Consider the following 27,120-nt stretch of genomic DNA (forward strand, 5'->3'; position numbering starts at 1 on the left):
GGGGGCTGGAATTGCTTAATTTCAAGAAGAAAACTTGGGAGAAATGCAGTAGTTATCTTGCATTGTTGGAAGAGTGTAGGTTGATCCATGTTGTCCCTGAGAAATGATAGACTCCTAGAGCCAGGATGAAATTTTCGACACTGTGGTTTTTACAGTGAGAACAACTGGCAAAAATGGAGTTCTTGTCGCTGGACGTATTCAAGCAGAACTAGATGATACTGTCAAGGTCTGCTGTGGAATGGGACTTTTCTAGCTCAGGGCTCCTTGTCATTTGTTGCCATGGAAATTAGATAGATTAGTCCCTGAAATCTAAGAGGAAAACAGCCTTCCAGAGAAGAAGGAAAATAGAATTGTCTCTTCCCCACCACCTCCTCTCTGTCCTGTTCCTACTCTGAGGGAAAAGGGCCATTACTGGTTCATCTCAGTGACTTCCCCTGAGCCTTTGGGAGGAAAGGAACAGCTAAAGGTGCCACCTCTGCTGGTGGAGGCCAGGGAGGCTATCTGTGAACCTGTGATCTTCCTGACTTAGCCTCCCAAGTAGTGGAATTACAGGTGGGCGCCACCATGCCCAGCTTTCTTGACTTTTTTTAAATGAGTATATCTAAAATGGGATGAGCCATAAAATAATAAAGTACCCTTCTCTAATAATCTGAGCAAGTAATCATGGGCATGATTGTGATTCTTGTCCATTTTTCCTCATTCCATCTTTTGATCGACCACACTGATTCCCCTTAAGGGAAGAGAGAGTTGGCGTGAACCTCCTTTCCTGAGTTCCTTTCTCAAAGGTCAGGCTACATCGTCAGCAGTTCCATCTGGCAGATGCCCATAGGACTGTTCTGTTTTGTCAGAGGGAGAGTCTGGGCAGGAGTTTTGACTAGGATTCATCTATGGAGCAGAATGATAGAAGTCCTATGGCAGTCTGTAGCATCATGTATCCCACACGTCTAGAAAGGAGGCCTCCCTTGCCTTCAGGTAGGGCCTGTGTTTAGGAACACAGCGTCCTGGCCTTCTCAGTCCTGTCCTGAGCTTCAACATGTAGCTGCCTGTGATGGGCTGCCTGGTCTTTTCTTCTGCAGCCTATCTCCTCTAAAGAAGAGACTGCAAAAAGGTGAGCTGAGCTGCTTTTCAGAAGTGTGACAGAAAAATACACAGCAATTTTGCTGTCATTTTATACTCTTAAGAACTTCTTGGTGGGGGCTGAGAGTCGATTAGTGGTAGAACACTTGCCTAGTGTGCAGGAGATCCTGAGTTCAATTCACAGTATGTGTGGGGAGGGGCTCTCAAGTAAAATTATCCTATAAAATAATTATTTGTAAAAAGCTGCAGCTATATTCTTACATCTAGTACAGTTTAACCTTACTCTGATGATAGTGGTGATGATGATAATTATCATTAGCAAAAGGGACCTTTTTATATGTTGCAAAATAAGGAAGTTGAGAGACTTTGTAATGACATTCTTCCTTTTTCTGTGAATCTTGGGGCCTTGTTCTTAGGATGTTCTAGAACTTGATAAAATAAGATAACATAAATCAGGTCACCCTAAGATTCCCTTTTGGGGGATACATATATGTAATGCTTTCTTAGTTATATATTCTAGACCTGTAGATTGATCAGAATTGCAACCTGTAGATGACTCTTTTCCCTGCTAAACTATTCTCATGATGTACAAGTCCACGTGATGCCTTGAACAGCATGGAAAAGCTTCTGGACCTCAAGCACTCTAGACAGCTGCTTTTTTACCACATCTCAGATTTGGCCCCAAATTGATTCCAAAAGCAGAAGAGAAAGATACATATAAATGATAGTTGAGGGGTGGCTTCTGGATGCCAATACAGAGTTATAGCTTGGTTTGCCAAGTAGTGGGACAGTTTAGTAAACTGGAAACTGTTTATTCTATAGAATCTTGTGTTCTAAAATAGTACATTTTATCTAAGTAAATAGATCACCAGATAGTTTGTTTCCATCTCATTAATGCCAGTCAAGTCTTTCATCCTAAAGGAAGACACTGACCAGCTCTTCTGGCTAGCACAAGAACTTGAAGAGAGTCAAGGAAATTATATGACATATTTAAAAGATAAAAGCCATGGTATAAATTATTCTCTGTATCACTTAACTAACAAAAATTCAGGGCCTGGGCTATAGCTTAGTGGCAGAAAACCTGCCTAGCCTGTGCAAGACCCTGGGCTCCATCCCTAGCACTGCAAAAATAAAATAAAATTCAAATATCACTTCCTACATACAGCATTTAGAAGAAATAAATGAACTGGAATTTTGGATGTTGTCATATCACATTGTTTATGTGTACGTCCTTTGCAGACATATGAAGATTCATGAGAAGGACCCCAGCGCTACTACAGCTGCAACCCCTCCATCCCCTCTCAAGCGCAGGCGGCTGTCCTCCAAGAGGAAACTGAGTCATGATGCCGAGTCAGAGAGAGAAGACCCAGCTCCGGCGAAAAAGGTCCTCTGGACTCTTAGTGTATTCATGCTTCATCACAGGACGTATGGCAGAATGACCTCTAATCTTTATTTTTGCAGTGTAGGGACTTGGCAAACATCCATCCGAGGCTTTTTAACCTGTGTTTTTCAGCACTGTTTTTGCAAAGAGTCTAAGAAAAGAGTACCTGTGTGTGTTTCCTCTCTGGATCCCCCTCTGCTGAGCCTATGGATGAAAAAAGCTTCCCGAATTTTCCCACTTTTTATATTGTCTCTCTTGGTAAAATGGAAATTTTATTTGTGTTAGGGACTCTTTTGTCCTTATTCTTTTTATTCCCAATGCCTGTGGGTCGTAGGTATTCCCTACCTACTTGAGTAGGTGAGAGAGGATAAAGGAAGGGGTGAGTGGGTGGGTGGATGAGTGTTGAGTTTGGTGAGTATTTGTTATATTAATGAAGGAATGAATGATCAGCCATATCCTTAATTCCCATTCTTATGTGTGTGGGGTGGGTACCGTGGATTGAACCCAGAGGCATTCTACCCAAGCTGCACCTACAGCCATATTTTATTTTTTTGTTTTGAATCAGAGTCTCACTAAGTTTCCTCATTTAAGATCTGGCTGTCAGCTTCCCAAGTACTGGGATTCCAGGCATGTGCCACCATGCCTGGATCCATGTCCTTTTTAGCGGGAGTCTCTTGGTTGCTATTGGCCTGCCTCCCTATCTATCTATCTATCTATCTATCTATCTCTAGTTTGTGGTTTTGGGAATGGAATCTCTGAGCTACACTCCCACACCTACTTTATTTTTTATTTTGAAACAGTGTCTCACTAAGTTGCAGAGGGACTCACTAAGTAGCAGAGGTTGGCCACTAATGTGAACCTGGAATCCTCCTGTCCCAGCCTCCCAAGTACTGGGAAAAGCATGTACCATCACGCCTGGCTTTGGCCCCTCTGAAGCAAGCCCATGTGGGGAGACCACCTTCATGACTTTGCTTTCCCACTTTTCCCTTAGATGGTGGAAGATGGGCAGTCAGGTGACTTGGAGAAGAAGGCTGATGAAGTCTTTCACTGTCCTGTATGTTTCAAGGAGTTTGTTTGCAAGTATGGACTAGAGACCCACATGGAGACTCATTCAGATAACCCACTAAGGTAGGAGAAAGGATGAGCTTGACCCGTGGTCGGGGAAACTCCTTTTTACTCGTCTTTTTAGGACATGACATTATTATTTTGCATTACTCCAAACTGATGCCAGCGATTAAACTTGTGTATGATGACATTAGTAATGCGTGAAGAAACACAGGTGCAGGGAGGAGGTTGGGCTGAGGATTGTGAGAGAGATGGCGGCCTAGCCATGGGGTGTGATCAGTCTGCCCCCAGGGCAAGGAGGAGTCTTCCGCCACAGAGCATTTTGAACAACAGACATTTTCTTTGCATAGGTGTACATCCCAACAGTTGTTAGCCATTGTTAGCCATGCGTGGATGTGTGATCAGGGCAGGGACCGCCCATGTGTCGCCGGCCTCTGCATGGCGCTGGCACATACCAGGTATTCAGAAGTGCTCCCTCTGAGCTGGGCCATGGCAAGGAAACATCGTGGGATAGAAAAGAGTTCTACTGAGTGCAAGTGAAGCCTGTCACGTTCTAATAAAAGTGACAGCTGGCTGTTCTCCTGGTTCAGCTTCAACTTTAGGTCTTCCTCAGCTCCAGTCTTTCTGATCCTCAGCTTTGCCCAGCTGAAAATGGGAATAGTGTTAATGACTTTTCAGCAGAATTCAGGGGAAGCTTGTCTGTCTTTCTCTACCTTCTCTGATACCCTTTTACCAGGCAAAAGATCCTCTGTGCCCTTGATGAGCAGATAGGTTTAGAAATTTTACCTACAGAATTACAGCATTTAATATACTACTGCCATTGATTTTAAGAATTGATAAGAACAAAGAACCACATAGGAGCCTCTTCTATAATGAGAGACCTGAAAATAGCCCGTCCTGGAATTCACACAGAGCTGAAGATTTATTCAGGAGCAGAAGGTAGGTTCCTATATGGTCACAACTTCAAGTTTTAGAAGATAGCTCAAGAGTATAGGAATTTGGGCATCTACTTGCCTGAATCCCTGATAGGTGGACCAGATTTTCTTCCAGGGGACACATGTTTAGTTGTGATTTAGGAATAAAATGGTCTGAGCAGGCTGAAGACTTGTATTGCAGGGGAACCCTTGTTGTATGCTAACTGGAAGCCAGGTCAAATATCATTCTTCTTAAGCACATTAAATTGACTTTTTTTTTCCCATTGGAAGAGGAGAAAGAATTTATGGAGAGTTTAAACTGCCAAGGAATTGAAGTGCTATAAAATGCCCTTGTAGAACTCTTCAGTCTTAGGAAATTGACTGATGGGTTGGAACAGGCATGGTTGTCAAACCTCTCGGCCAGTCTCTGCTCAGTTTTGACCCCATCAGATGCATTTGACTCTGTTTCTTCATCCTTCAAATGGAAGGAGGGCTAGACTAGATACTCCCTTTGTTCCCTTCCAGATAGTAAAGACTGTAATTCTAAAATCTGTCTCTTAACTGTTATCTTATTTTTCTACCAAAGAGTGCGTCTGGCTCTTCTTTTGGTAGGCTTTCTTGTTCTGAGATATTTGGGAACTCGACTTCATGGTTTTATTAACATTCATAGCATCCCCAGAATGTAGGAATGAATACCAAAATAGTTCTCTAGACCCAGCACCTGAGCTTGCAGAGGTGATGATACCAGACAAGTCTCATAAAGAGAGTTGTGGCAGAGGCAGGAAGAGCACATGGAACCCCATTTCCTGCTTGACCATCCTGCTGTGCAGCCATGAATTCATTGCTTGTCTTGGGACCGCCTCCATATATTTTTTTTCACTTCATATTTTATCTTTTTATTTGCATATGTGGGGTGTGTGTGTGTGTGTGTGAGAGAGAGAGAGAGAGAGAGAGAGAGAGAGAGAGAGAGAGAGAGAGATTGATTGATTGATTGATTGATTAGGGTTTGAGACCAGGGGCATTCTACCTCCAAGATACACCCCCAGCCCTATTTTATTTTTATTTTGAAACAGGGTCTCACTAGGCTGATGAGAGTCTCACTTACTTGGTGAGGCTGTCTTAAAACCTGCAATCCTCTTTTCTCCACCTCCAAGTACTGGGATCACAAGAGTGTACCACTGTGCCCAGGTCACTTCATATAATATGATCAGGTATCTGCCCCCTTCTAGATAATTCTATCCTACAGGAAAAATAATCTGGCTCTCAAAAGAGATTCTGGGCAGCCCAAGCCTGCACCGCATAACCTATAGCTATAGTGATAGGAAAAGGTCAGCTGTCCCCTCTGAAATGCTTTTCTTGGTGAGGGTATGGGTCACAAGGAGTGGACTTTTGGACCAGGACCTGCTCCAAGGAGAGGCTGGGCATCCTCAGAGCAGATGGAGATAGGACTTGCACTGGACGCTGGTGGTTTAGGCCCTGTGCAGGACAGGCACAATTTGGTGGGTAATTAGCAACCACTGCTTTAAGGCTGGTGGTACAGATAGGTTGTGAAGTTGAACCTCCAGCCCTGCCTACCCAACCAACAGCAAGTATTTTCCTTTCTATTCAATGATAACACTGTTTATTTGGTGAGGTGTTGGCTGAAGAAGTTTTGTAGCCTGGCAGGGACTTGCCTCTTCAGGCAGCCTCACAGTGGCTGGCCATTGGGGAAGCTGTAAGAATAGGTGGCCTGATGTCCTTTGTGTGGGGCAAGAAGGCCAGCCCCTGCCTAGTGGCTCTATCTAGCTAGTAACTGTGGCTAGGTGGGGTGGGGCTGGCATCTGGAAACCAAAAGGAGTTGATTACAGAACACAGCTATTTCCCCTTTTCTCCTCTCTGCTCTGGGGTTCCACGTAATAGCCTGCTATCAGAGGAGGCCTTGGGGGCAGGCATGGGCCACTGAGGTCTAGCCAGGCTGTGAACTGTGTCAGTAGCTGGTGGGAGCGCCTGCTTGTTAAACCCAGAACTAAAATAGACACCAACTCCATTTTCAATCTACAAAGGCAACAGAGCCACAGTGGGATGCTACCAGTTTAGACAGAAAGTCTGTAACTTGAAACAGCTGTTGGTTTTTCTCCTTTCTTTGCCCCCCTTCCTCCCACCAAAGCTGGCGAGGTGCCTGTTGTTCCTTAATAGAGTGTTGGAAATCTAAACTGTAAATGCCGAGTCCATATTCCTACACTCTGCTGTGTTTCAAATTAACAAAGTGTTGGTATCAAACAAAGGGAAGACATGAAGCCACTTGTAGAGCTTAGAGTCAGGGATTGCTTGCGGCCTCTTCTATACATCTCCCCAGACATGGGAGAGAAGGCGGGGAGGGAGTGGGGTAGAGCTTACTGGATTCTGCCATTTGGAGTCAGAGGCCAGGAAAGCTGTGTTGTTCGGGGAGCAGCTGAGTACAAAGGGGACAGCCCTTGTGAGGACCTTGTTGGACATTTAAAAATGTCTTGGTTGGTTGTTAGGATAGAGCAGAGCCACAGACCATCTACTGCTGGGAATGAGGTAATTTGGAGGGAACATTCAAGTCAGTGCCATCCAGCAGAAGTAGAACACCGGCCCCACATGTTCCTTGACATTTTTCTAATGAAGAGTGGGCTGGAGTGTAGCTCAGTGGTAGAGCACATGCTGAGCATGTGTGAGCCCAGGGCCCAATCCCCAGCACCAAAAACTAAAGAAAAAAGCAACAGGCAAGATTAATAATGCTTCAGTTGATGATGCACATGTAGTCAAAACAAAATGTCAGCATTTAATTCACAAAGAAAAAGGTCAGTGAGATGTTTTACCTTCTTGCTGTCATAGAAGAAGTCTTTGAAATCCATGCATGTTGTTCAGTCATAGCTCCTTTTAGTGCAGTCCAGCCACATGTCAAGTGCTCAGCAGTCCGCAGAGCAGGTAAGACCAGTGGAGAGGGAGGTGAAGCCCTGGCCTGTGTATGAACTACTCTTCTCTGGTGGGCGGGGAGAGGCAGTAGCTGGAGGGTTACCATGCTACCGAGGCTGCTGCCAAAGGCAAAACTTGGCCCAAGTTATTGTATAATCATATGTGGCTTCTTGATTAAAAGAGAAAGGTAATAAATACTTTTAACATTATTTCAGTTAAAATGTACCAAACAAATGCCCGAGTCCTTGTTATGATAGTGCCAGGCATCTGACCAGGCTTGAAAAGCAGCTTGAAAAGCTTGACACAGGACCACTGGCTAGTCCGAAAACAAGGCGATAACTTCAGGGTCAGGAAGTTCCACTTGCCCCTCGGCCAGGCGGAGGAGTCTGGTTGATTAAAGCTCCTCCTTTGGATCTGGCCTGGGATGTTGTGGCACTTAACCGCTTTCCCTCCTGGTCGAGGCCCTACTTAGTCTGATCCATATTACTGATTGTCTTTGTCTCTGCGGTGATTGTAACGTTGAAGGTGGTGCCCGCAGTGTCAGGGGTTAGTGGGTGCGAAGCCTGAGGGGCTCCAGCAGGCACCCACAGCTCTGTGGAGAGGGCAAGCACAGACGCGGTGGGGAGCCATGTGTTCTGACAGTGGGGCCACTTGGAAAGAGATGCCAGAAACTTTCTTTATTCTGCATTACCATCTGTCCCAAGAATGTTTTCTTCCCTTCACTGCATACCCACCACCTACCAAGAGACCATAAGACTTCACATGGCATCGGCCCCACGCTTGCTGGATGTCATGTTTACGTAGACTAAAGGTAGGTATAACAGAACATCTGTCTGCTTCTTGTATGTAAGAGTCTGGGATCCAAGGCTCAACCAAGTGGAAACACATTTAAAACAGTGCTGCTGTCTAAGAATGGAGGGCAAAGGCCTATGAGGGTAGACACCTCCTCAGCCTGGCAGTTGGAGGTTCCTTGGTCAGTCTGTCCTGCCATCTAACACAGCCGAGGGGCAGATCGAGAACCAAGCTCACCTGGCTTCTGTGCCCACCCCACACCTGCCCTCACAAAGCCCCTCAGACCATGTGCTTCACACCACACTGACTTAGCTGGGCAGAGGTGGTCGGGTTCCTGGGATGTGGGAGGGGAGGCTGTCTGGCTGGGGTGCAGCAGCCACTGCTGCTCACAGCAACTGGGAGAGATTAGTGCAGCTGTGGATGTCAGTTCTCTGCCCCGGCATGGACTGGAGGGTGGGCTGCGGGGACAGGAATGTCTGAGTGGTGGGGCTCCAGGGCAGAGACTGTTTGCATTTACTCCTTCTTGCTTCTGGAGACAGAGCAGGAAGAATGAAGCATGAAATCCCTTTTTAAAAAGGAATGCTCTCAATTAAAAAGCACCATAATGAGCAAGGAATCCAGGTTCTCCCAAGCGACATGGTTGAGTTGCAGCCTCCCAGCAGGTACTTTTAGGCTCTGCTGCTCAGAGCTGCCAGGCATGGAGAGAGCATCGGTGCGAGGAAAGGCTCTAGCTGAGCCAGCATCCAGGCATTAAGGATGTGGTGTGGGGCCTATAAGGAGCCAGGGCATCTGCAACAAACTGTCCTCTGAGCAAACAGCCTAGCAGACAGTTCTGTGCAACCCTGCTGCCTGCCTTCTGTGACCTTGGACTAATGGAGACTCAGTTTCTACATCTGGAAAGTGGATCACAAACTATTATGAGATTGAAGGGGAATAGTCCAGTCCTGGGACTATAGCACACACTAAATGAGTGTTTTCTTTTAGAACTGTTATTTAGAATGAATGTCTGTCTGTCTGTCTGTCTCTCTCTCTCTGTAATGTTTTAAGACTTCCAACATTTACAGCTATGGCTTGTTGTAGCCTTTCTTTGGTTATCCTATTCCAGTGAAATTGAAGAGTCAAATTCCAGGGCTTCTTCAAGTTCTATTGACTCAGCAATTTATCCTTTTTTTTTTTTTTCCCCACTACTGAGGATGGAACCTAGGGGAATTCTACCTCCAAGCTATACCTCCAGCCCTATTTTTTATTCTTTATTTTGAAACAGGGTCTCACTGATTTGCAAAAGGCCTCCCTAAGTAGCTGAGGCTGTCTGTGAACCACAATCCTCCTGTCTCAGCCTCACGAATGCTAGGATTACAAGTGTGCACCACCACACCTGGCTTGTCCATTATTTTTTATTGTTATATAGAGCCACTTTTATCTTGTTTCACATTTATAAAGATTGGGAAACTGAGTGCCTATTTAAATCTGGGTTGAGTCTTGCCTACCGAGCTTTCAGAAGGCTGATACTTAGATGCTTGAAGGGACTTGATGCCTTTAAATAACAGAAGCACACATCATTTTTCTTGGATCATGAGGGAATCTGAGATTCTAAAGAAATGAGTTTCCTAATGTTTGAAATTTGCCAGTGCAGTCTCTTGAAAATATGGTTTGTGTAGTTAGTTTGAAAAAAAAAATTAACTCTTCCTTGCTGGTTAGAGGAAGGCAGGCATCTGCCTGTCTCTTCACTTGGCACAGTGGTAGCCTACCCCGACGGAGTTAGCAACAGTGAAGAAGCCCCAGAAGAGCACCTCTGGGCCCATCTCTTGGGCTGCTCTCTTGAGCCTTTTCTGTTGACATCAGGATTTTTGTCTCACTCTTGAGAGTTAGGGTAAAACCAGAAGAAAAAAGTATTTCTGTAGCAGGCACCCAGGGAACTGATTCCAAAATTGTCTGGCCATAAGGTTAAAAGGGGGGAAAGACTTCTAAGTGTGCTTATTTTCCATTTGTGTAAATCATATTGTTGATAAGTTTATGTTCAAGCTTGAGGGCTTGTTTGTAGTACTGGGAATTGAACCCAGCAGCATTCTACCTTTGAGCTACACCCCCAGCCTGATTTTATTTATTTGGAAACAGACTGTTGCTTGGTTTCTTAGGGCTTAAGTTGCTGAGGCTGTCCTTGAACCTGTAGTCTTCCTGTCTCAGCCTCCCAAATACAGGGATTACAGACAGGTGCCAACCTCGTTTGGGTTTTTGTTTTATCTCGACAACACTGAAAATCAAACCCGGGGTCTCTCACATGCCAAGCCAAGTGCCTACCACTGAGCTACACTCCTAGCCCCAGGTTTGGGTCTAATTGGTATTGTATATGTACACTCTGCTCCCATTTTAAGTATCCAGAGGTTATTTGGGAAACCATTGTAGTTAGTAGTTACAAATTTCAGGTTGATATTTCAGGGCTAAGATCTTTCATAGTGATATACATTGGTGATAAGGAACTCTGATGATGGTCCTATTATGAGCTGTCAAAAAAACTTATCACAGGGCCCTTCATAAGGGCTTTCTAAATTCTCAGTTGAAGATCTTTTGAGCTGGGCATGGTGGCATATGCTTGTAATCCCAGTATTTGGGAGGCTGAGACAGGAGGATTGCAGGTTCAAGGCCAGCCTAAGCAGCTTAGTGAGTATCAGCAACTTAGTGAGACCCTGTTTCTAAATAAAATATCAAAATAGGTCTGGAGGTGTACCTGGGAAGTAGAGGCCCTGGGTTCCATCCCCAGCACCACACACACACACACACACACACACACACACACACACACACACACACACACAATCTATTTTTTTAAGACCGAGCAGATCTGAGTATGAACAAGAACTTTATTTGTTGTGTTAAAGTCCTTTGAGACTTAAAAGGACAAACTTTAGCTGACACAGGATTATTCCCTTGCTCTCCCCGGGTGGCTGGCCCACCCCGGCCTTGGCGCCTTGAGACACGTGGTCCCGCAGTGGCTGGCAGGATTGGGTCTCTGGCTTGAGGACTGAGTGGCATTGAGCTCTCCTGGGAGTCAGGCTTCTCAGAGCATGTTAGCACTGAGCTCTTTCCAACCCGGTCAAAGTCATAACCAGCACGTGGTGGGATTTTGCTTGTTCATCTGGTTTTTGAAGAAGAAAAGATAGGAAGGAACTGTGGGTATAATAGTTTTCGAGCCAATTTTTTTTTTCTTTTTGGCAGTGCTGGGGATCAAACCAAGTGCTTCATGCATGCTAAGCAAGTGCTCCCTCTCTGAGCTCTATCCCTAACTCATAGAAATAATTCTGGCTGTAACAGGACCTGCTATGTTCCCAGTAATCAGTGGCACTTTTTTTTTTTTTTGTGTGTGTGTGTGTGTGTGTGTGTGTGTGTGTGTGTGTGTGTGTGTGTTACTAGGGGTGGAACCCAGAGGCTTTCTACCTCCAGGCTATACTCCCAGATCTATTTTATATTTTATTTGGAAACAGGGTCTCACTAAGTAGCCGAGGCTAGCTTTGAACCTGTGCGATCCTCCTGTCTCAGCCTCCCAAGCACAGGGATTACAAGCGTGCGCCACCACGCCTGGCCAATCAGTGGCACTTCTCTGAGCACAGGTTGAAGGCCCATTGTGATCGTGGTCCGCTGGCCTCCAGGGTTGGCAGCCTTTGTGACTTTACCTGTTAGCAGCCACAGTCAAAACTGGGTTTATCATGCTTCTGGGAGGAGTTTCCTGACCGTGGAGCCTCGCCTACTCCAGACCCTCCTTTGTGTCCTTCATACCGGCTCAGTACCTCTCAGCTACATTGCAAGTGATACTATGGGAAGCCGAGAGAGAGGAGATGAGCTATGGGCAGCTGCTTCCCCTCGGCTGCTCCAGGGAGGCCCTGCCTCTGCACACCCAATGCCACAGTGGTCACCCGCCACTACAGTGAAATAAGCCCTGCTGGAGGCATACACTTAGGCTCAGGGCTTGGGATGTTGTGTGGGAGTGGGGAAAGGGAAAATTTGTTCCAGCATTGGAAATTCTAATTTCTTGCAGAAATATTGGCTAGCATGTGTTAGAATGTTAGTGTTTCTGAGTGAATTGGTACCTGAGCCCTGTCTTGGGCATACCCCAGTGCTTGGCGTTCACTACACTAAGCAGCCTTCTAGAAGCTGAGGCCAGGCCAAACTGCACTCTATGTGTAATCTCACTGTAAATTACCCTTTGGAGTGTTTTTTGTTTGTTTGTTTGTTTGTTTGTTTGTTTTGTGGTACTGGGGATGGAACCTCCGAGCTATAGCCCCAGCCCTATTTTTTTATTCTTTATTTATTTTGCAGTACTGGGGATGGAACCCAGGGGCATTTTACCTCTGAGTGACACCCCCAGCCCTATTTTTATTCTTCATTTTGAAACAGGGTCTCACTGAGTTGTGGAGGGCCTCACTAAGTAGCTGAGGCTGTCCTTGAACTGCAGTCCTCTGGTCTCAGCCTCCCAAATGCTGGGATTACAAGCATGTGCCACCATGCCCAGCTTGGATAAATTTATTTTCTGAGAGTAATCTATTTCAATATGATTTTAAGATAAAATGTTTTGTTTTAAAGCCGGGCATGGTGGTGCACCCTTGTAATCCCAGAATTTGGGAGGCAGAGACCAGAGGATCGCAGTTCGCGGACAGCCTCAGCTATTTAGTGAGGCCCTCTGCAACTCAGTGAGTCCCTGTTTCAAAATAAAGAATAAAAAAATAGGGCAGGGGGTGTAGCTTGGAGGTCAAATGCCCCTGGGTTCCATCCCAGACCCGCAAAAAAAGAAAAAAAAGTTTTTAGAAGGGATTCTTTTCGCTTCTTTAGAGCCTACAAAGAGATATACTTTCCCCAAAATTCAAATTTCTTATTGTCTTACAGAAGCCAATAGATTTTTCTTATTAACAGTAAAAGTGGTTTCCATTTGGTAAAGTTACTCAACATAAGGTATTGTCAGATAATCAAAAGGTTGTCTGTTAGATTTATAAAATTTCCCTCTGGCACACTGTCAAAATCTTGAAAAATGAAATGTCCAACAGCCATCTTCTCTACAGTGATTCTTTAAGTGAAGTTCTACCCTGTCTAAACACTTTTTCAGTTCCTTTCTTTACAAGTCCTCGCAGAGTTGAAATATCCCATAAATTAGGGGTGAAGACAGAGTCCTGGGGACCACCCAGCCAACCTGTGGCCTTAAACTGGCAAGACCAGGCCAGGTTAGCAGATAGCCTCAGACAGGTGCCTGGAGCCAGCTCTGCATCCTACAGCGGGCACTGCCCCTGCCCACAGATTTATAGTGACCTTCACTGTCCTTGAAGTGCTTCTGAGAAACAAGGTTGCAAAGCATTCTCTGGGGCCTTGGAAGGGCTAGTTGAACAAGAGTGTCTCTGCCTGATAAAGAGAGCGCCAAATGTTTCTGGGTGATGGTTTCCACACTGCCTTTATTTAAGGTCTATCAATAGGTGCAGGGTGTAAGGCAGGGAGGCATGTTTTTTTCTGTGGAAATTTCTTCTTTTTAACCAGCCTCACAGTTTGCTTCTGGTTTCAAAGCAAAGCAAGTACCCACCCAAGCAGCTTGTTTGAGAGATGATATTGTTTCTTTTCAGAAGTGAAATACAGCTGGGCATGGTTATGCACATCTGTAATCCCAGTACTTGGGAGACTGAGATAGGAGGATCACAGGTTCAAGGACAGCCTCAGCAATGAAACAAGTCTCTCAGCAACCTGGAAAGACCCTGTTTCAAAACAAAACACAAAGAAATGTAAAAGGCCTGGGTAGAATGCTTTAAAATGCTCAGAGTCAAAACAAAACAAAAAAATGTAAAAGGCCTGGGTCAAACGGTTTAAAAAGCTCCGAGGTAGAATGCCCCTGGCTTTAATCCCCTGTACCATTGGGGGGGGGGGGTGGATGTGGTGACACACACTTGTAATCCAATCCTAGTACTCTGGAAGCTAAAACAGGAAGATTTCTGTTTGTAGCCTGCCTCAGCAACACTAGACCTTCTGCAACTTAACAAAACCCTGTTTCAAAACAATAAAATAGGGCTAGGGGTTTAGTTCAGAGGTAGAATGCTCCTGGGTTCAATCCCCAGTGCTACACACACACACACACACACACACACACACACACACACAGTACAACAGAAACCGGGCATGGTGGTGTGCACCTGTAGTCTTCAGCTATTTGGGAGGCTGAGACAGAAAGATGGTTGAGCCCAAGGCCAGCCCATCTCAGAAAAAAAAGAACTGAAATGGGAGTGCCTCGGTTGATGGGCATTCAACCTCTGAGCTGCACCCCCTGCCCTATTTTTTTTTTTAATTTTTTATTTTGAAACCGGGTCTCACTGAGTTGCAGAGGCCCTCACTAAGTAGCTGAGGCTGTCCGTGAACCACGATCCTCTGGTCTCAGCCTTGGGAATGCTGGGATTACAAGCGTGCGCCACCACGCCTGGCTCCTTGGTTGAAATTCCATGCAAATGGAGGTCTGAAGTGCAGGAAGAGACCTTAACTGAGAAAGCTGCACGTGGCCATGCAGGCTGGGAGTGTAGACACTGCCCTTCAGAACTGTGGCTCCAGGAGTCTGGCCGGGAATGAGAAAGGAGGTGTTATAGGACAGAGGGCTAACCAGAAAGGACACTTGTTTTTCCTACAAGTCTCAAGGCTAAACAGAAGAATTGAGGACAGTTGTGAAGTTAAGAGAACACATACATACATACATACATTAAAAATGAAAACTCAGTTTTTCCTGCACTTTTTTTTTTCGGTACTGAGGATGGAACCCAGGGGCATTCTACCTCTGAGCGAGCTACACCCCCAGCCCTATTTTTTATTCTTTATTTTGAAACAGGGTCTCACTGAATTGCAAAAGGACCTCAAAGTAGCTGAGGCTGTCCGCAAATCACGATCCTCCTGTCTCAGACTCCTGACTCCTGGGATTACAATCATGGGCCACCATGCCCAGCCTGCAATTTTTTTTTGGGGGGGGGTGGTTCTGGGGTTCATGAAAACCTTTCTGCCTCCAGGCCACACTCCCAGACCTATTTTATACTTTTTATTTGGAAACAGAATCTCTTAAGCCAGCGCGGCTGGCTTTGAACCTACAGGATCCTCCTGTGTCCGCCTCCAAGCACGGGGATTACAAGCCACGCCCATCCCAGCCTGCATTTTTATATTTGCTAACACATGCCAGGAAATCAGCGTTTTCTAATTTTTTCTGTACCAAATTAAATATGGTTAATAGTGAAATCACACCTTGTAGTTTGTTTTCTGGTCTGGGGATTGAACCCTGAGGCATTCTACCTCCAAGCCATACCCCCAACCCTATTTTATTTTTATTTGGAAACAGGGTCTCACTAAGTTGCCGAGGGCCTCACCAAATTGCTGAGCCTGTCCTCCAGCCTGGGATCCTCTGATCTGAGCCTCCCAAGTACTGGAAATACAATGGGGGCCCACCACTTACCTGGCTTACTTTGTAGTTTTAAAATATTTCATTATCTGGTATTTGTAATCACTGATGTGTTCACATGCAGATTCCTAGGCTGTCTTCTGATCTTCTGACTTACTAGGTCTGGGTGGCATGGGGAATCTGCCTTTTTTACAAGGTCATGAGGACACTCTTATCTATGGCATGTTTGGAAAGTTTTACATAGCAGGGCAACTGAAATGCAGATGTAAATAAGTTGTCCAAGGTCACTCGACCTAAACTCCTCCCACCTCTCCCTGCAGCCAGTAGATTTTAAAGCCCCCCCACACCAGTATTTCACTACTGTCTTCCATGGGGACACAAAGCTTATATGAAACTCTGTCCAGAAAGGAGAGGGATTTGAAGGTAAGAAAGTAGACTAAGAGACAGATAGGTAAAACTCAGTGTTATTAAAAATTAAGCACTATATAAAGGCACAATAAATTCTAGTGTTTTTTTTTTGTACTGGGAATCAGACTGAGGGGGCATTGTGTGTGTGTGTGTGTGTGTGTGTGTGTGTGTGTGTGTGTGTGTGTTGGGAATTGAACTGTACCCAGGGGCACTCTACCATCAATCTATACTCCTGGCCATATTTTAATTTTTACTCTGAAAAAGAGCATCACTAAGTTGCTGAGGTTAGCTTTGAAGCTGTTGTTGCAGCCTCGCAGGTACTGGGATTACAGGCATGTACCACCATGCCTAGCTAATTGCCATCTTAAAAGTCACTTTCTATTTTCCTTATCTAATGATACCACTCACGCTGAATATTTATGGCCAATAAATGGGTTGTGCATCAATGTAGTCGTCTTAAAAATGAGATATGTTCAGAAAAGTCACAGGGTTATAGGGAGAAAAAAAATACAACTTTTTTTTGTGTGTGTGTGGTACTGGGGATGGAACCCAGAGGCCTTCTACCTCCAGGCTATACTACCGAACCTTTTTTATATTTTATTTGGAAACAGGGTCTCACTAAGTTGCTGAGAGCCCCACTAAGTAGCTGAGGCTGGCTTTGAACCTGTGCAATCCTCCTATCTCAGCCTCCCAAGCACAGGGATTACAAGCATGTGCCACCATGCCCGGCTAAAAAAAATACAACATTTTTAACCTCGCCATTTAAGAATTTATATAGCACTTTGTACATACATGAACATATGGTGCATATATATGCATATGCACCTACATATGTGCACACATTCTCAAACAAACAGTTAAGGAGTATGTGCTCAAAAAATGTTTACTCAAACAGTGTTTGTCAGTTAAAAAGATTAATAATTCTTGACCAGCATGCTTGTAATCTCAGTACTTGGGTTGCTAGTCACAGGTTCAAGACCAGCCTCAGTAACTTAGCAAGGTTCTCAGCAACTTAGTGAGACTCTGTTTCAAAATAAAAAATAAAATAGGGTTGGAAGTATAGCTCACAGATATGCCCCTTCGTTCATTTCCCAGTACCATAAAAGAAGTATGACTCTTATGTTCATACCAATGAAGTTGATTGCAGAGTTCACAAAGCCTGCAACCACTTCTCAGCCCACTTATTCACCTTTTCAGATAACATGTCACCAAGAGCCAGTACTATTCCTTTCCAACATATTCATATCATAATATTCACAATTCTCTATAATTTGAGTTATAGATAAGCCAGTTACATAGTATTACAAATATAAAGAATAGTTGTGAGGTGTGATGGCACATACCTATAATCCCAGTACTTGGAAGTCTAAGACAGGAGGCTTGCTGAGGCCAGCCTCAGCAACTTAGCAAGACTCTATTTCAAAATAAAAAATTAGAATGCCCCAGGTTTCAATCCTCAATGTCACAACAACCACAAAAAAGGATATTTATTTTGGAAACTAAGTTGAAAAGGCTTGTTTACAGTGTAGATTGTACAGAGTATTTTTTAAATTGGTATCAAATTTAGGATAATCAAGATACCTGTAAACAGTTGTGAAAGAAAATCATAGAAATCTAATATTCTGCTTTATTTTAAAAAAAAAATCAAAGTCTTTGCGCCTCTTTGAAGAATCAAAACTTCTAGAAAAGATGTTGTATTATAAGTATAATTCTTTGAATAATGATGGCCAGAACTTTCGTCAGTGGAACTAGATTCAGAAAGGCTGGCAAATGGACGTTTAGTTGTCCCTTGGTATGCATGGGAGATTGATTTTCGGACTCCTTCAGATAGCAGGATCCACAGAAGCTCAAGTCCCATATGCATATCCTCTCTTATACTTTAAATCATCTCGAGTTAACTTATGATACCTAACACATATAAATGCTATAATAATTGCTATACTGCATAGTTATAGGGAATAATGACCAAAAAAAGTATCTATGTTTAATAGAGATGTTCGTCCCCAATTATTTTTAATCCATTGTTTTTGTTTTTGTTTTATTTTGTTTGTGGTACTAGTGATGGAACCCAGGGGCTTTTTCCTCCAGGCTAAACTCCTAGACCTATTTTATATTTTATTTAGAAACAGGGTCTCACTAAGTTGCTGAGAGCCTCAGTCAGTAGCTGAGGCTGGCTTCGAACCTGTGTGAACCTCCTGTCTCAGCCTCCCAAGCATTGGGATTACAAGTATGCACCACCACGCCGGGCTTTTAATCCATTGCTGATTAAATCCATGGATGCAGAACCTTTGGGGTTCCAAGGGCCCAAATACTCAGTTAATTATTGTTATTTGTGATAGTTGGGTTCTCTGTAGTCACTGCAAACAGAAATAGCAAATACTGAACCACTGTTCCAAGGACCTCTAGTCACATTTCCATCAATTAATCAATATATAAACTTGTTTCATATGCGGTTCTACTTAAAGTTACCGTGTGTGTGTGTGTGTGTGTGTGTGTGTGTGTGTGTGTGTGTGTGTGTTGGAGGGGTAGTAGGAATTGAATCCAGGGGCATTCTACCTCCTAGCTACACCTCCAGCCTGTTTTTAATTTTAAACAGTCTTGCTAGGTTGTTGAGAATTGCTACATTGTTGAGACTCTCCTTGAACCTTCAGACCCTCATGTCTCAGCCTCCCAACTGCTGGGATTACAGGTGCGCACTACATGCCCGGTGAGCTTAAATAGATGATATGACACCTCAGCATACAGGACAAGGCCCAGCACTAGGAAAACATAATTTAAAACATCACAAATAAGCATGGTGGCGCCCCTTGTAATGCCAGCATTCGGAGGCTGAGACCAGAGGATCGGGGTTTGCGGGCAACTTCAGCCACTTAGTGAGGCCCTCCACTACTCAGTGAGACCCTGTTCCAAAATAAAGAATAAAAAATAAGCCGGGCGTGGTGGTGCACGCTTGTAATCCCAGCATTCGGGAGGCTGAGACCTGGAGGATCGTGGTTTGCGGACAGCCTCAGCTACTTAGTGAGGCCCTCTGCAACTCAGTGAGACCCGGTTTCAAAATAAAGAATAAAAAATAAGGCAGGGGGTGTAGCTCAGAGGTCAAATGCCCCTGAGTTCCATCCCCAGATCTGCAAAAAAAAAATAAAAAATAAAAAATAGGGCAGGGGGTGTAGCTTGGAGGTGAAATGGCCCTGGGTTCCATCCCCAGACCCATTAAATACATACATACATACATGCATACATACATACATACATACATACATACATACATACTAAAACATCACAAATATTCTACACACAGTACATGTAGCAAATGCTAATTACTACAGAAAGAGTGATTTCTTGTAGATCACAAGCCTGTAGGATCCACTTGGTGGGTCCCCTACTGCCTTCCCATTTGCTTGCTTTTTTTTTTTTTTCTTCTATATTTTGAAACAGTGTCTCAGTAAGTTGCAGAAGGCCTCACTAAGTAGCTGAGGCTGTCTGCCAACCTGCAATTCTCCTGTAACTCAGAAATTAATTGCTTGCATTCAGCAGGCTGAGACAGGAGTATCGCAGTCTCGGACAGCCTCAGCTACTTAGTGAGGCCCTCTGCAACTCAGTGAGACCCGGTTTCAAAATAAAGAATAAAATATAGGGCAGGGGGTGTAGCTCAGAGGTTGAATGCCCCTGGGTTCCATCCCCAGACCCGCAAAAAAAAAAAATAATTTCTTAATATCATCAGACATCTGTTTGGAGTTCCATTTTCCTCAATCAGACATTCCTCTTATCATTTTAGTCAGTACACAGCTTGTGGCTAGCCAGTGATGGGGTGATGGACTGGTGACCACCTGTGGTTGAACTAGAATCTGGGGGTCTGAAGTCAAGAAGCCCCATTTCTAGAGCAGTAGAGTAGGACAGAGGCTCTCCTCGCCTCCAGGGCACCATCCCTCCGTGTGTACAGCTCAGAACTTGGACCATGTTTCAGCCAGAAAGAGACTCTGACCAAAAGCAGCAGTGGCCATGCTCTTTCCCTACCTAACTCCATCTTCTAACCTGTGACTTAGACCGGGCACTTGGGTGAGAAATGGTTTCTGTGGTTTGGAGTCTGTCCCCAAGACATACATGCCTTACCTGGCAGGTGCAAGCAGCACCATCTGGGCTTATGGCACGGGGACATCAGTCCTTACAGGAGTTCTGGGTTATCTCAGTCCAATCCTTGCCTGGGGCATGGACCACAACTGGGCAGCTCAGTACACTCTTCTCAAAAGGAGTGACGTGTACAGACCTGGTATTCTAAGTGTAGTTGAATGATGACAGGAATCTTGCCTGGAAGATGTCCCTAAGTTCACAGAGGAGAGAAGACAGGTACATACGCGCCAGGCCCCTGCTCCGCCATGCGCTGCCAGCGAGTGATAAAGCGAGCAGGGGTACACATACTTGGCACTTCTCTCTTTCAACACTTCATCAAAGAAAGCTCAGCTGCTTCATGGGTGATTTCATTATCTCTCAAATTCCAGAAAAGAATTTCATGGCACAGAAAGTTTCCATTAAAGTATATATAGTATAAATGGGAGGAAGTTTCCTTGCCTTTCTGTGAAACTGTGGTAATATGACCGCTCTTGGAGGGTCTTTAAGGCTCGGATGTGTTTCTACACATAATACTTGGAATGATGCTTGGCCCACAACACTTCTGCCATCTCAGAAACATGCCATGACTACACTTTCCTGTGCAATGGAGCCCTGGAAATAAAGCCAATGTGATTGATGAATTTTAATTAATTTACATGTAAATAGCCACATGTGGCTTGGTAGCTGTAGTACAGGTCTTTGGCATGTTGATAATACGTTGTTGTATCATTGTAAATATTATACCCAGTGAAGTTGCAAAAGACAGCATTGGTGCATGCCTGTAATCCCAGTATTTAGGAGGCTGAGACAGGAGGATCACAGGTTTGTGGCCAGCTTCAGCAACTTAATGAGGCCCTCTGCAACTTAGTGAGACACTGTTTCAAAAAATATAGGGTTGAAGGTATATAGCTCAGAGGTAGAATTCCTCTGGGTTCCATCCCTAACACACCCCCCTCCAAAAAAAAAAGGCACTGGTATGAAAGGTAGAGACCGTGTTAGGGAACAGTGTCTGCCTCATGTGCAGGTCTAGGACATTTTAGGACGCAGCGATCATCTCTAAAGTGAAGGGGTGCCAGGCGTGGTGGCACGCGCTTGTAATCCCAGGACTTGGGAAGCTGAGAAAGGAGGATTCGGGTTCATGGTTATCCTCAGCTACTTAGTGAGGCCCAGTTTCAAAAATAAAGAATTAAAAAATTACGGGTCATGATTTTTAAGTAGATTGCACTTGTGGAAGTCTTGCAAAGAAAGGAAACAGCCTCCTGATAGGCAAGGATGGGAGTAGGAATTGGCCTCACATTTTATCTTTGCTTCTTCCTGGCTGTGTGACCTTAGTTGATTAGCAATTTTGTGCCTCAGTGTGTTTTCAACTGTAAGATGAGGGTTCTGAGCAAGGCATGGCGGTACACACCTGTAGTACCCGTACGTGGGAAACTGAAACAGGAGGATCACAGACTAACAACATAGCAAGATTCTCAGCAAACTAGTAAGACCCTACTTTAAAAAAAAAAAAAAAAAAGCCGGGCGTAGTGGTGCACGCTTGTAACCCCGCGCTTGGGAGGCTGAGACAGGAGGATCGCGCAGGTTCGAAGCCAGCCTCCGCTGGCTTAAGAGACCCTGTTTCCAAATAAAATACGAAATAGGTCTGGGAGTGTACCCCAGAGGTAGAAGGCCCCTGGGTTCCATCCCCAATACCACCAAAAACAAAACAAAACAAAACACAAAAAGGAGTATACTCAGAGGTAGAATGCCCCCGAATTCAATTCCTAAGACAAAATAAAATGAGGGCCGTGATGCTCACCTTTCCACTGGCACTGTATGCGCTGTCCTGGCAGGACCAGATAATGATGGGAATAGTATCAGAATTGAACAAACAATCGCTGTTGCTTGCTACCAATTGGGCTGGAGTTGTTTGTGTTTTTATTTTTTGGTTCTGAGGATTGAACCCAGGGATTTTCTACCTCCAAGCTAAACCCCTACCCCTTTTCATTTTTTATTTGGGAACAGGATCTCACTAAGTTGTTGAGGCTGGCTGTGAACCTGTGATCCTCCTGTCTCCGCCTCCCAAGTCCTAGGATTACAGACATGTACCACCATACCTGGCTCAGTTGGAGAATTTAGTTATTTTATTCCTGTCAGAGACTGATGTGGTTATTGTATGTAATGCATAAATGTATGCTTTTTTTTGCCTTTTAAGAATTTACAATAATTCCCTTTGAGCTGAGAGAAAAAGGAGGTAGACCACTAAAATTATCCCTTTACATTACATAATTTAAGTGACAGGTCTGTAGTGGTGGCCTGAGGGTCCCATCTTGTACTGCCTGCCAGATTTGATGTCCAGGGTTGGTAGAATATTTTTTGTGTGTGCGTGTGGTGCTGGGGGTGGAACCTAGGGGCTTTTTCTACCTCTGGGCTATACTCCCGGACCTGTTTTTTACTTTATTTGGAAGTAGGGTCTCACTAAGTTACTGAGAATCTCACTCAGTTAGCTGAGGCTGGCTTGGAACCTGCGCGATCCTCCTGTCTCAGCCTCCCAAGTGCAGGGATTACAAGTGTGTGCCACCACACCCATCTTTATTTATTTTTTAAATAAAGACTGGAATCTTTGATCTTATTTTTTTGTTCAGTTGAAATCAAACAAGCATTAGAAAAAAGTAGAGAATGCTAAATAGACAAGTTGAAACTCAGACTGAGCTACCGCCTCATATCTTTATGACTCTTTTCTCATAGATGTGACATTTGCTGTGTCACCTTTCGAACACATCGAGGACTACTGCGCCACAATGCGCTTGTCCACAAACAGCTTCCCAGGGATGCCATGGGAAGGCCTTTCATCCAGAACAACCCTTCGATTCCTGCTGGCTTCCACGACTTAGGATTCACCGACTTCTCCTGTAGGAAGTTTACTCAAATTTCTCAGGTACACTGATTGGGCCCATTGGAACTACCATCATCTTCACAGTTCCCTTCGCAGCACTTTTTCTCTTAAAACTGAACCTGGATCTTTGTGTCTCCTGTGAGTGCTTGGGCTGAACGGAGTGGATTAGACTTTTCTTTGGGGATTGTTTCCTATGAGCTTCTGTGTGAGTCTAGTTCATCATTACCTTTTGCCCATTCTTGGTGCTTTGTGATTTAAACTTGTAAATTGTTACCACCTCCACCCAAGCTCTATCATAATTTGAATTTCTATGTTTTAAACTTTCCATAGTATCTGCATTACAGCTATATTTGTAGCATGTAATGGTTTCTGTTAAAAATGATTTGGGGACTGGGGTGTAACTCAGTGGTAGAGCATGTGTAACCCTGGGGCCTTCTACATCCAAGCTACTACCCTGTCCCTTTTTTTTGTGTGTGTGGTACTGGGCATGGAACCCTTCTCCAGGCTACACTCCCAGACCTATTTTTATATTTTTATTTTGAAACAGGGTCTCTTAAGCCAGCTTGGCTGGCTTCGAACCTGCGTGATCCTCCTGTCTCTGCCTCTCAAGCACGGGGATTACAAGCGTGCGCCATCACGCCCAGCTAAGTTTTTGTTTTGAGATGGTCTCACTATGTTGCTGAGAGTTTCACTAAGTGGCTAAGTCTGACTTCAGCACCAGAATCCTCTTTTCTAGCTTCCCAATACCAGGATTACAGGCATGTACCACCACGAATGGCTCATGTTTTTATGTGTGTGTGGTACTGGGGATTGAACCCAGGAGCATTCTACCTCTGAGCTATACCCCCAGCCCTATTTTTTTTATTTTGAAACAGGGTCTCATAAAGTTGCTGAGGCTGGCCATGAGCCTGCGATCCTCCTGCCTCAGCCTCCCACGTACTGGGATTATAAGCATGTGTCATGCTCAGCTCACCCATTTTTTAAAAGGAGTCTATCTTCACGGTAGTGTTACTTTATTGTACTTTAGTTTCTCCCTGGTGATGATGATTCTTTAGCCACTTTATGGTTTTCCTAATTCAATCCCATCCCATGTTAGCAATAGCAGAAGGTCAGCTCCTTGCGTATTACTAGCAGAAGACTGCACACTGGAGCAGCTGTACAATAAATACTCAATCTTCACCTTTGTTCCCTTGCTTTCTTTTGCAGGCCTGGTGTGAAACAAACCTACGGAGGTGCATCAGCGAGCACCACCGCTTCGTCTGCGACACCTGTGACAAGGCGTTCCCTATGCTGTCTTCGCTCACCCTGCATAAGCAGACCCACGTTGCCGCAGACCAGGGACGGGAAACGCTGCAGGCTAAGACCCTGGCTGGTGACGCCCTGGATCAGAAGGCCTTCCTGGCCTCGCTGGGCCTGCAGCACACCAAAGACATCAGGCCTGTGCCAGCTGAGGAGCCCCTGCCGGATGACAACCAAGCAATACAGCTCCAGACACTCAAGTGTCAGCTACCTCAGGAACCCGGCTGCGCCAACGTGCTGAGTCTGTCTCCCTTTGAAGCTGCCTCTCTAGGCAGTTCTCTCACAGTCCTCCCAGCTACCAAGGAGAACATGAAGCATCTGTCCCTGCAGCCCTTCCAGAAGGGCTTCATCATCCAGCCAGACAGCAGTATTGTGGTCAAGCCCATCTCAGGAGAGTCAGCCATTGAGCTGGCCGACATCCAGCAGATTCTGAAGATGGCAGCCTCAGCTCCCCCACAAATCAGTCTTCCGCCTCTCTCCAAGGCCCCTGCAACCCCTCTGCAAGCGATTTTCAAGCACATGCCCCCTCTGAAGCCAAAGCCCCTGGTTACACCCCGCACAGTGGTGGCCACCTCCACACCCCCTCCTCTCATCAATGCCCAGCAGGCCTCCCCAGGCTGCATCAGCCCCAGCCTCCCCCCGCCAGCCCTGAAGCTCCCCAAGGACTCCGTGGAGACAACCTCCAGTGCTCACCTGCTGCAGTCCAAGGCAGGGGCCCCGCCAAACACGGCCACACAGCTCTTCTTGCAGCAGCCAGGAGTGGAGCTGCCCAGCCAGCCCGAGATGAAGACACAGCTGGAACAGGACAGCATCATTGAGGCCCTGCTGCCCCTGAGCATGGAGGCCAAGATCAAGCAGGAGATCACAGAGGGGGACCTCAAGGCCATCATGACCGGACCCAGTGGGAAGAAGACCCCTGCCATGCGCAAGGTGCTGTACCCCTGCCGCTTCTGCAACCAGGTGTTTGCCTTCTCTGGAGTCCTGCGTGCCCACGTGCGCTCCCACCTGGGCATCTCACCCTACCAGTGCAACATCTGTGACTACATTGCCGCAGACAAGGCTGCGCTCATCCGCCACCTGCGCACACACAGCGGGGAGCGACCCTACATCTGCAAGATCTGCCACTACCCCTTCACCGTCAAGGCCAACTGCGAGCGGCACCTACGCAAAAAGCACCTCAAGGCCACCCGCAAGGACATCGAGAAGAACATCGAGTACGTGAGCAGCAGCGCTGCAGAGCTGGTGGACGCCTTCTGCGCGCCCGACACAGTGTGCCGGCTGTGCGGGGAGGACCTGAAGCACTACCGAGCTCTGCGCATCCACATGCGCACGCACTGCGGCCGCGGTCTGGGCGGCTGCCACAAGGGTCGCAAGCCCTTCGAGTGCAAGGAGTGCAGTGCCGCCTTCGCAGCCAAGCGCAACTGCATCCACCACATCCTCAAGCAGCACCTGCACGTGCCCGAGCACGACATCGAAAGCTACGTGCTGGTGACCGACGGTGGCCTGGGCTCTGCAGAGGCTGCCGCTGAGGCTTCGGGGCGGGGGGAGGAGAGTGGCTGTGTTGCCTTTAGCGACTGCAAGCCCCTTGCTGCCTTCCTGGAGCCCCAGAATGGCTTTCTTCATGGAGGCCCAACACAGCCCCCACCTCCACACGTCTCGATCAAGTTGGAGCCTACCAGCAGCTTTGTGGACTTCAATGAGCCCCTGGACTTTTCTCAGAAGGGCCTGGCCTTGGTGCAGGTGAAGCAGGAAAACATGTCCTCCTTCATGAGCCCTTCCTTGGTCCCCTATGACTGCTCCATGGAGCCCATCGATCTGTCCATCCCCAAGAACTTCAGGAAAGGAGACAAGGACACGGCTGCTCCCAATGAAGCCCAGAAGCCAGAGCAGGAAGTGGGGAGCACTGAGCAGCTCTCTCCCTGTCCACCACCCTGCCACTCCCTGCCAGTGACTCTGGGGCCTGCTGGGATCCTGGAAACCCCTGCAGCTACAGTGGTGGCTGCCGGCACAGCCCCTGCCCTGGAGCCCCACGCTCAGCCCCTCCAGGGCTCTGTTCGACTGGCTGTCCCCATCTACTCTTCAGCTCTTGTCAGCAACCCACCCCTCTTGGGCAACCCTACCCTCTTAAGCAACTCAGCCCTCCTGAGTAGCCCGGCCTTGCTGAGGCCACTGCGGCCCAAACCGCCCCTGCTCTTGCCAAAGCCCCCTGTGACAGAAGAGCTGCCCCCGCTGGCCTCCATTGCCCAGATCATCTCGTCTGTGTCCTCCGCCTCCACTCTGCTGAAAACCAAGGTGGCGGACCCCGGGCTGTCAAGCACAGGCAGTAACACCTCAGCTACAGACAGCTTGGGAGGTGCCATCCCCAAAGTCGCTGCCACTCCCACCGACACCACAAGCCCAAAAGAATCCAGCGACGTTCCCCCTATAGCCAGCAGCCCAGAAGCAGCCTCACCCACTGAGCAGGGGCCGGCAGGCTCTTCCAAGAAGAAGGGCCGGAAAAGAGGGATGAGGAATCCACCCCGCGCCAACAGTGGCGGGGTGGACCTGGACTCGAGTGGGGAGTTTGCCAGCATTGAGAAGATGCTGGCCACCACAGACACCAACAAGTTCAGTCCTTTTCTGCAAACTGCAGGGGATGACACTCAGGATGAGGTGGCTGAGACCCCCACTGACCACAACGGGCCCAGCGATGAAGAGCAAGGCAGCCCTCCAGAAGACAAGCTGCTGCGGGCAAAGCGGAACTCCTATGCCAACTGTCTGCAGAAAATCAACTGTCCCCACTGTCCCCGCGTCTTCCCTTGGGCGAGCTCCCTCCAGAGGCACATGCTCACACACACTGGTAAGAGGGCCCCCTGGGTCTGCTAGGTGGTGAGGCAAGGAGGCCATG

The 27,120-nt window shown here is 46.3% G+C and overlaps 1 protein-coding gene across 3 annotated transcripts in view; it reads left to right on the top strand.

The window, feature by feature from the left end:
* The window catches only part of RREB1 (ras responsive element binding protein 1), a gene marked incomplete at both ends in the record, with an annotated part of 70,964 nt that overhangs the window by 26,305 nt on the left and 17,539 nt on the right, over positions 1-27,120 (top strand). For all 3 annotated transcript variants that reach the window (XM_080710085.1, XM_080710086.1, XM_080710087.1), the window contains 4 exons: positions 2,317-2,461; positions 3,450-3,586; positions 22,787-22,976; positions 24,141-27,072. In XM_080710085.1, coding sequence (XP_080566211.1) covers positions 2,317-2,461; positions 3,450-3,586; positions 22,787-22,976; positions 24,141-27,072 — 3,404 coding nt within the window. The remainder of the gene's footprint in view (positions 1-2,316; positions 2,462-3,449; positions 3,587-22,786; positions 22,977-24,140; positions 27,073-27,120) is intronic.

This window comes from Muscardinus avellanarius (assembly GCF_963383645.1).
Source record: "Muscardinus avellanarius genome assembly, chromosome: 14".
Lineage (NCBI taxonomy): Eukaryota > Metazoa > Chordata > Mammalia > Rodentia > Gliridae > Muscardinus > Muscardinus avellanarius.